Raw genomic sequence first — 10,125 nt, forward strand, 5'->3', positions numbered from 1 at the left:
TGATGACATAATGGCAATATGTCATCAGTTTATTATAAACTGATAAATATGTAACAAATATTAATGTTACATATAATTAATAGAATAGTATAAAATACAATCACTACAGCTGTGCTACACTATCAGGTGGTGGAAACAGTAATATTAGTAATACTTATACTTGTTATGAAATGTGCACGAACTGTGTAGAACAGTAACATGCTGCTGAAGCGATGCATCAGTTTTAACATTTGTATGTATTCTGCATTAGGACTTTTTTGATAAAGGAGATTTTGCTAATGATGGAAATGCATTTTTACTCAAGTAAAAGTTTAAATGAGAAACTTTTTTCATAGTTTATATCTTTAAAAAAATAATTATAAAAATTATACCACTGATTCTATTGCAAATCAAGTTTATAATTTTATAATCTGCTATAAACCTTTAGAAATGTACATTATCTATATATGAATGCTAAATTGTAGCATTAGTTAAGGAATCCAATCAGTTACATTGAAAGCTAAGAGTGTGCAACACTAACTTGAGCCCCAAAATCCAGTCTGAACCCTCAAACAGCTCTCTAAAAACAATCTGTCATCAATCTGACCTGTTGACACGAGCAGATTATTTTAACATGATTCGGCAAACATCAGTCACATATCAAACACTGCTTTATATCACATTTCGTGTATACGCGCTCATGTGAGACAGTTAAGGTCAGTGTCTCTGAAACCTACCAGTGTTTACTGTCTGATCATCTGCGTCTCCAAGTATTATTCTCATGGGGACATTCGTCCTCCAGCTGAGCACATCACTCAGTAGTACTCGCTGCTGCAGCCTCGACTCCTGCAGACGTACAGGATTTGATTACAGCAACAGGCTGATCGGATTACAGGAGCTACTGACTCAAATACCGACAGCAAACACAGAGCAACTGGAGAACTTCCTGCTGGGAATGAACAAGCAGAGGGACACCAGCTTCTCTGAGCACAGCGAGACCGGAGTCAGTCTGGCTGAAATCTGCTGGAGGTTCAAGATTTAACAGCTGTTAGAACTGCAGTCTCATTCTCAGATATCCACTCTTCACTCGAGGGTTTTTGCTTTCTCGGGTCAATGCTGTCTCCGTCTAAACAGATTTATTGTTTAAAAAAATGTAAAAGTCACTGAGAGTAACGCATTTAGTGATGCCCGCAATTTAACATAAAAATAATTTGCATAACCACTGCAAAATCAGTTTGATTTTCCGTGTTGACTCCAGCATATAGCCTGATGAGGCAGTTCACTGTATTTACACTCTATAAGTCACGTGTTCCTATCAGATTAGTCCATTTCCTCAAATTTTGCTCTTGTTTTGAAGCTGCTCTAAGCGAAGCAGAAAAGATGCTGCAACAGATTTGATTAATTAAAAAAAAGGAGTTCCATGACCCGGTGAGTTGAACACATAATAAACCAAAATAAATGTTTTAAGGTAGATTTACATAAATTAAAAAAAATGATAGATGTGTAAATCAGTATGTAGGTGGTGTGATTCAACATGCGCAGCAGTCTTTATTAGTGTGACTGATAAATAACAGTAAATAAACCGTTAAAAAGAAAAAGAAAAGTTGGATGTACTTCATGTCTGATGTTACATTGAACAAGAAAAGCTCAGGAAGCCACTTCAGGAGTGATAATTGGTGATTTTTGGTTGTGAAAATATCAACTAAGAAATTGTGCTTCCACTGGTCTGTATAAATAATAATAAATGATCAAATAATTTGTGTAACACACTGTTGCTTTATGAGTTATTCAAATCTTGAACAGGAGAGACAGACCGATGGACAAACATGTAATCTATCACCTGTCAGGATACCTGGACTGTTTCATCATGTCAAAATATTTATACCTACAAAAAATGATGAAGCTGATCATCATGAATATATCACAATATGTCACAAACTTCTTGTTACTGAATTTATTGAGTTTGGCTAATGTTCACTGAAGCTCCAAACCAGAATGAAGTTGAGATAAGTCTGAAACCGAGTTCCTCCTCTTGTTCATAACAGACCTGAACTTCTTAGGAAGCACCTCTTTGCTGCCCTCTTGTGGTTTATTAAAGTTTTAACTCATCTAGCCAGCAATAGCAAGTACCAGAAAACAAAAAGTGTTTTTTTTTATTGTTAAATACATTTTATTACCTAAATGACATATTTTAACTGTCTATGCTGAACATCACAGGTATTTTGGTTGGGTGGAACTGCACAACAGAGCCATGCAATTCTTTGAGTCCTCTCCCGTTTTGACATTGCTGCATGTGTTTATGTATTGTTCATATTCATGGTCATACGTACATTACTATAATTAATTGATTTGACCCGACACAGCCAGCAAGCTGCTGCTGCCCCCCGCCCCCCTCCCCCCCCCCCCACAGCCTCCCCCTCAGTGTCCCAGCGTTTCCCTTCAGCTCCAGTTGGACTGGTCGTCGTCTGTCACCGCCAGGATGTCTGTGACCAGGCCGGTGCCGATGGTTCTGTTTCCGTCTCTCAGAGTGAACCTCTGGCCTTTCTCCAGAACCATCGGCTGGCGGAGCGTCAGCGCCAACGACGTGTCCTCCCCCGGCATCACCATTTCCTGCAAGGAGCCGAGAACAACAAGAGAGTGGTTACGATCCTTCTGCAGCATTGAGAAAAATACCTTCTCTATAACAGATACGTATTCATTAACTGTACGCTCAGTGGGACAAACCTTAACTGAGCAGAGAAATAGAAACCACTGAACAATGTGATGAAACAGGCCTGCAGTTATTTAATGTCAAACACGTGCATTATCTGGAGGACGTGCTGTGGATGGGAAGCTCGGAACTTTTAGACACGCATCCTTTTGACTTACTGACGGACACACAGTCGTCTGTACTTCAATAATTGCGGGAACCTTCTTTGACTGGAAGCTTTCTTCAACCTCTAAACCTTCTTTGATAATCTTCAAACAGCCCTTTGAGGTTTCGGTCCAAAAGTTAGAACCACCCGAAATGTCCTCACTTCCAACGTTTACCATGTTCACAAAAAGAGTCCACACATGAACACTCGTAGTATTCATGACCTCGGAATTTTCTGACATTTTCAGAAATGGCAGATGCCATTGAGGTTCATTTTTATTGGGTTATAAGTCAACATACTGTAATTTAATCAAAAATCTGAGTAAAATGTTCATCTTCTCCCTCTCTCATTGTGCCTTTTCAGCATTACGTTACCCGCCTGCTAGCTCGCTAAACTGTTAGCCTCTGTGGCTTCTTGACGCCATCTGCGTTCTCATGGCTTCACCACTTGAACGCCGAGCAGACGACTCCCCATGTCATAACCACGAGCGACACTCAAACTGGTCCTTGCAAAGACACACACACACACACACACACACACACACACACACACACACACACACACACACACACACACACACACACACACACACACACCTTGTCAGCGGGCAGGGTGATTCTGCAGGCCATGTCCCATGTCAGAGAGAACATGACGGGCATGAAGTTGGTGACAAACGGTTTGTGTCGGCCTCCCTCCTCCTTACTCAGCATGTACACCTGAAACACAGGGAGCACAAACACCACAACATACCTGAGCTTCAGTTTCACGGTGAAGTTGTGTTAAAATAAGCAATGACACAAACGCTTCTTTCAGTTTGCTATTTAGGTTTTACAGGAATAGTTTAATTGTTCTACAAGCAGACCTTCAACTGGATGAAAATAAGCCGTTTTAAGTAATTGAACATTCAAAAATACCAAAATGTTATTAAAAACCAAAACAGTGTGTATAGAATATTGTGCTACATGCACACAGACCTGGGCCTTGACATTCTGGTGAGGCAGGATGGCTCCTGGTTTGGACATCACCATCCCTCTCCTCACGTCCTCCCTCTTCAGGCCTCGGACCAGAGCGCCCAGGTTATCTCCTGCCTCCGCCCGGTCCAGAGACTTATGGAACATCTCAATACCTGAGATCAGCAGGACAGAGAGCAACGTCAGAGTCCTGTGAATACACAGGTGCTCATATAATATTACACAACTGTGCACACGAGACTTGTCTTCAGCAGCATTACGTTTTTAACCACTGCGAAATTAGTCAAAGGAAAATTCACTGTTCTATAAGCACATTTTTGAATGTGTTTTAATATGAATGGTGAAAATACGATTTGAGACCCGACACCGCCTATGAGCTGCGATAGTTGTCTACATGGACTCGGACCTTGTGATTGTGATTCAGATCGGACCTACATGGAAGCGTCTCTATTTGAAAAGCTTCTCTGCTCATTTTTCAGGGTTTTCCTGTCTCTTCTGATCCATCTGTCTTTCTGTCATGTTTTGATTCGTGTCCTCTCTGAACACCTCATTCTCTGACGTTTGGTTGTGTTTTCTTTCACTCACCTGTAACTACGGACTTGAAGATGCGATTGTGACCCACAAACTCACAGTCGTCTCCTTTCTTGATGATTCCCCTCTCCATAGTGCCGGTCACGACGGTCCCCCGGCCTGAAAGTCCAGGGGAAGTCAGTCACAATATTTTGCAAATATTACCTTAAACACTGTATTACACAAGTGCTGTGTGCACTTATTTCAGTTTTGTTTTCCTACCTGGGATTGAATAAACTCCTTCGATGGGCAGGAGGAAAGGTTTCTCCAGCTCTCTTTTGGGCAGAGGAATGTAAGAATCCACAATGTCCAGCAGCTTCATCACTGCATTCACACCCAGCTCAGGCTGCCTGTTCTGAGATGGAGCAAAAGAAATCATCACATTTGAGACTTGACAACAGTCTTGTCATAAATAATCGAACCACAATCAGGCCAATTATTCGGCTAATTCAATATTTTCTTCACTGTGATTAACTGACCAAACCCCACTAAGAGCTGCTGAGTGAGCAGTAACCGGCGGGTGAATTCAAACTAACTGATTCACTGCGATCGAAACTGTATGACAAGTCACTGCGAGCGTTTCCCTCACCTCCAGGGCGCAGAGGGCGGAGCCTATCACGACGGGCGTGTTCTCGCCGTCGTAACCGAACTCCGTGAGCAGCTCGCGGATCTCGATCTCCACCAGCTCCAGCATCTCCTTGTCCTCCACGGCGTCGGCCTTGTTGATGAAAACCACCACGTGCTCGACGCCGATCTGCCGGGCCAGCAGGAGGTGCTCGCGTGTCTGAGGCATCTGGCCATCAGTGGCCGCCACCACCAGGATGCAGCCGTCCATCTGAGCCGTGCCGGTAATCATGTTCTGGAAGAGGAAAGCTTAGTTCAAATACCAACGGGGCTTCAGCACGTTCAGCGGTTTCTCCTCCGGGCTGCGTGCAGATTACCTTGACGTAGTCGGCGTGTCCGGGACAGTCTGTGTGGGCGTAATGTCTGTTGGCTGTGGTGTATTCTACATGAGAGGCGTTGATGGTAATTCCACGGGCCTTCTCCTCCGGGGCATTGTCAATGTCCTCATACTTTTTGTAGTTGGTGCCACCAGCGTCAAAGAGCACTGAGGAGGGAAAGGCACGTCGCTCAGATCATGTGTTTGCGCTCACATTCACACAAGTAGAAAACGAAGCAGCTTTTCTATTTTCTTTAAAGGTCCTAGGTAGTAAATGACTGTTTGAATTACACAACGCTATCAAATGCAAATGTGACCCCGAGCTTGAATGTCAGTATTTGTACCTTTCGTGATGGCTGCAGTCAGGGTGGTCTTGCCGTGATCAACGTGGCCGATCGTTCCGATGTTCACGTGGGGCTTGTCTCTGCTGTATGTCTTCTTGGCCTCTGCAGCAAAGGTCCGCCGACTCAGAGGCACAGCACACTAAACAGCAAAGAGAAACACGGGGATCAACGTACGCGATGCATGTTAGAGAGTCTGTAGACTGCAGCGTGTCTGTATACTTACCAATTTAAAAGAGCTGTGCAGGAGGCTCGGTGAAGAAAGCTGAAGGGCTGAGAATTGAAGTCAGAAATATTTGAAGTTAGACAAGAATAATCCACAAGAGTCCAGAATAATCCAACACAATGCTTCTGGTCTCTATGCAATAATTGTAATTTTGATTTTACAGACACTGCACATGTTTTATCGTCTGTTAGTGAACGCTTTGTTGTTGCCTACATGTCTGTTTCAATCAGTGCACACGTGTTCGTACAGATATGATGTCATCTATTAGCAGCGAGTGCCTCGACACATCTTTACCGGCTGCCCATCTGAGGCTGTTTTGCAGCTTCACTGACCGTCAAGTTCTTCTGATAATAACTGGACTGATTTCTGGGTTACAGTTAAAACACAGGCAGCAGCTGACGTTACTAAACCATTTGAACCGAAATAGAAAAGAGGACGGTGTCTTTTTCCTTCAACGAATCTGCGCTACTCATCGAAACAATGTCTTTTAGGCCCTGTCTAGTTGTCGTTAGGTAGGTAGGTAGGTAGGTAGGTAGTTAATTTATTAATCCCCAAGGGGAAATTTTTTTCGCTACAGCAGCATACAGGAAGCAATAATATATTAATAGAATACTAAAAAGCAATAAAATAGCAGTAAAAAAATATAAAATGCACAGTATATACAGTACAGTATATATCTATATATAATTTCCAAACAACCAAGAAACACAGTCAACAGTGTTATTGTACTGTGATGGATTTTGCCAGAGGTGAGTTATTGTACAGTCTTATTGCGGTCGGCAGGAATGATCTCCTGTATCTGTCCTTGTGACAGCGGAGCTGGAGGAATCTTTTAGAGAAAGTGCTCCTCTGTCCCTGCAGCAGGTGGTGGAGAGGGTGGTCAGGATTATCCAAGATGGATAATAGTTTGTTCAGCGTCCTCCTCTCCACCACCTTTTCCAGGCTGTCCAGTTTGTAGCCGATGATGGAGCCGGCCTTCTTAACCAGCTTGTTAAGTCTGTTGGTGTCTCCGGCTCCAACGCTGCTCCTCCAGCAGACCCCAGCGAAGTACAATGCACTGGCCACAACAGACTGGTAGAACATCTCCAACATCTTGCTGCACACATTGAAGGATCGAAGTTTCCTCAAGAAAAAGAGTCGACTCATCCCCTTCTTGTAGACAGCATTGATGTTGGTCTTCCAGTTCAGTCTGTTGTCGATGGACACACCCAGGTACTTGTACTCCTCAACCATGTCCACCTCCTCTCCCAGAACTCTCAGCGGTTGTGGAGCCGTCGTCTTCCTCCTGAAGTCGACCACCATCTCTCTGGTCTTGGCCACGTTCAGGAGCAGGTGATTTCTTCCCGCCCACTCCACAAAGTCCTCCACTACTGCCCTGTACTCATCCTCCCGTCCGTCCCTTATACATCCTACCACTGCAGAGTCATCAGAGAACTTCTGCAGATGGCAGGACTCTGAGTTGTACTGGAAGTCAGTTGTGTACAAGGTGAACAGGAAGGGAGACAGAACAGTTCCCTGAGGAGCTCCAGTACCACTGACCACCGTATCAGACAGCACACTGCCCAGACGGACAAACTGTGGTCTGCCTGTCAGGTAGTCAGTGATCCAGGAGACAGTGGGCGCGTCCACCCCCACCACCCGCAGCTTCTCACTCAGCAGCAGTGGTTGGATGGTGTTGAATGCACTGGAGAAATCAAAGAAAGTGATTCTCACAGAGTCACCGGTTCCATCCAGGTGAGACTGAGCTCGTTGCAGCAGGTAGATGATGGCGTCGTCCACTCCCACACGAGGCTGGTACGCAAATTGCAGAGGGTCCAGAGAAGATTTCACCAGCGGCCTGAGGTGGGCCAAGACCAGCCTCTCCAGCACCTTCATCACATGAGATGTGAGGGCAACCGGTCGGTAGTCGTTGAGGCCAGATGGAGTCGTCTTCTTCGGTACAGGAACCAGGCAGGACGTCTTCCACAGCACCGGGACTTCCTCCTGCTTCAGGCTCAGGTTGAAGAGGTGTTGTAGGACCTCAGCCAGCTGGACGGCGCAGGTCTTCAGGACCACGGGGCTGATGCCGTCAGGTCCTGCAGCCTTGCGCTGGTGGAGTCTCTCCAGCTGTCTCCTAACCTGGCCAGTCGTCACAGAGAGAGGGGGGTCAAGGTGTCGATGGAGGAAGAGCCCTTTGAGATTGAGGGCTCTATGCAGCTCACCAGGGGGGGCAGAAGGGGGGAGGCAGCAGAGGTGTTTGGGAGGTGTAAGGTGTGGAGGAGACAGATGAGGGTGGTGAACTAAACCTGGAGTTTGGCCTCCAGCTTCCTCCTGTAGGAGTCCTTGCACTCCCTCATCTTCTCCTTCAGGTGGCGCTGCACTCTCCTGAGCTCTTCCCTGTCCCCAGACCTGAAGGCTGCTTTCTTCTTATTAAGAAGAACTTTCAGGTCACTGGTGATCAACGGTTTATTGTTGGGGAAGCAGTGTCCAGTCCGGGATGGTACGGTGGTGTGTTCACAGAATTTGATGTATTCTGTGATACAGTCCGTCATGCTGTTGATGTCCTCCCCATGTGGTCCAAACAGCACATTCCAGTCCATGGACTCAAAGCCGTCCTGCAGGGCGTCTTTAGCCTCCTGTGTCCACCTCCTCACAGTCCTGGTGGTTACAGGCTGCCTCTGCACCAGGGGGACATACCTGGGAGTCAGCAGGACCAGGTTGTGGTCTGATCTACCAAGGGGGGAGGGCAGTAGTACTGTATGCATCCATGGCATTAGGTAGGTAGGTAGGTAGGTATATACTTTATTAATCCCCGAGGGGAAATTTTTTAAAGCATACAGTAAGTCCAGAGTTTTGGGGGTGGGGCAGTTAACATACTGGTGCAAAGTTGGCAGTACTTTATCCAGACTGGTTAAAGTCTCCAGTAACTGCCAAAAATGCACCGGGATGCTGAGTCTGTAGTTTGGACACAGTGGAGTAGATGGTGTCCACGGCTAGAAGTTCAATGTCCGGGCTACAGAAACGTTCCTTCACACACACATGGTCGGGATTGCACCACCTCTCGTTCACATAGACTGCAATCCCTCCACCTTTCTTCTTGCCGCTCTGCCGGGTACGGCCGCGCTGTGGTCCGGGAAATGTGAGTGCAGCCATGTCTCGGTGAAACACACGATGCTGCACTCCCGGTAGTCCGTCCGGGATCTCAGGCCTCGCTCCGGGCAGCAGCAGCAGAGGCCTACCCAGCGCGATCAGCTGATCACGAGAGTAAACAATGCCCGTTACAAAGAAGGGAAAAAGTAGAAGAAGAGCCGCCAGAAAAATGGAAAAGCTACGATCCGTTGTCTGACCGTCACTTAACACACGTGAGGAGAAAAAAAAAACAACTCCGAAGAGAGGAGAAAGAAAGAAAAATACTTAAAACAAAACACACTCGGGGGAAGCTGCTGGAGCAGGCTGCCACTAGCGCGGCGCCATCGTATGTATTAGTATGTTGGAGAGGTTTAATAATCATTCTTCAGTCAGTCTCAGCTCTATCGTTAGCTAACCCTCACTGGTAACGTGACCTTGCTCCAATATCGGAAGAGACAGCAATCATCTTTTAATCCTATTCTTACATTTCTACGGGCCCAAACAAAGTATTATATCGTTTAGGAAACAAATCAGGGTGTCGCGAGTTGGTCAACAGACAGAAATGCACACAGAGTCGGATAGTTAAGAAGATTTAAACAATTTTACCAGAGAAACACGCACGCAGCCCCACAAGCGCCGCCATCTTGGATGGTTAGACAATTCAAAGACGAAGATGACGTCAAGAGAATACGTCGCTCCGCTCGGCAGGAAGTCGTCGCTCCGCTCGGAGGAAGTCGTCGTCGCTCCGCTCGGCAGGCAGGAAACAGCGCAAATAACGCATTTCATTTCGTTGCAGCGGAATTTCAGGAAGGTATAAAAAGTTATCATTATTACAAAAGAAACAGTAAATTGTACTACTAGTAGTAGTAGTAATAATAATAACGCACAATACACCCCCCCCCAAAAAAATAATAATAATAATAATTGAATATTATAAAGTAACAAACTGCAGGTTTTAGGATAACCACACTGGATCAGACCCAAGCAGCTTGAACTATTTGTATTTATTTCCCCAACCTGCTTATCTTTCACGTTACAGTTTTTCCTCGCTTGTCATGCGTTAATTAACAAATGTGTTGATATCCATGAAGTTGTGGGAAGATGTGAACATTGGAGGCTGAATTTTACACCAGAA

At 45.4% G+C, this 10,125-nt stretch overlaps 1 protein-coding gene across 1 annotated transcript; it reads right to left on the bottom strand.

The window, feature by feature from the left end:
* Positions 1–2,125: 2,125 nt before the first annotated feature.
* On the bottom strand, positions 2,126–9,677 carry tufm (Tu translation elongation factor, mitochondrial). The gene is made up of 10 exons (XM_069710224.1): positions 9,597–9,677; positions 5,883–5,929; positions 5,660–5,798; positions 5,317–5,483; positions 4,965–5,234; positions 4,598–4,730; positions 4,391–4,495; positions 3,809–3,960; positions 3,431–3,550; positions 2,126–2,589 (listed from the first exon to the last, which is right to left on the bottom strand). The coding sequence occupies exons 1-10, from the start codon at positions 9,631–9,633 to the stop codon at positions 2,419–2,421; spliced, it is 1,341 nt and encodes a 446-aa protein (XP_069566325.1). The 5' UTR covers positions 9,634–9,677; the 3' UTR covers positions 2,126–2,418.
* Positions 9,678–10,125: the final 448 nt, after the last annotated feature.

Source organism: Brachyistius frenatus, unplaced genomic scaffold (assembly GCF_029030835.1).
Source record: "Brachyistius frenatus isolate BFR_SWC_R1_liver_20210118 unplaced genomic scaffold, ASM2903083v1 Contig_90, whole genome shotgun sequence".
Lineage (NCBI taxonomy): Eukaryota > Metazoa > Chordata > Actinopteri > Embiotocidae > Brachyistius > Brachyistius frenatus.

Coding starts and splice junctions, on each gene's coding strand:
- tufm (XM_069710224.1), bottom strand. CDS start 9,633: ATGGCGGCGCTTGTGGGGCTGCGTGCGTGTTTCTCTG. Junction 5,799..5,882: donor TGCACAGCTCTTTTAAATTG/GTAAGTATACAG, acceptor TTTGCTGTTTAG/TGTGCTGTGCCTCTGAGTCG. Junction 4,731..4,964: donor CCGCCCTCTGCGCCCTGGAG/GTGAGGGAAACG, acceptor GCTCCATCTCAG/AACAGGCAGCCTGAGCTGGG.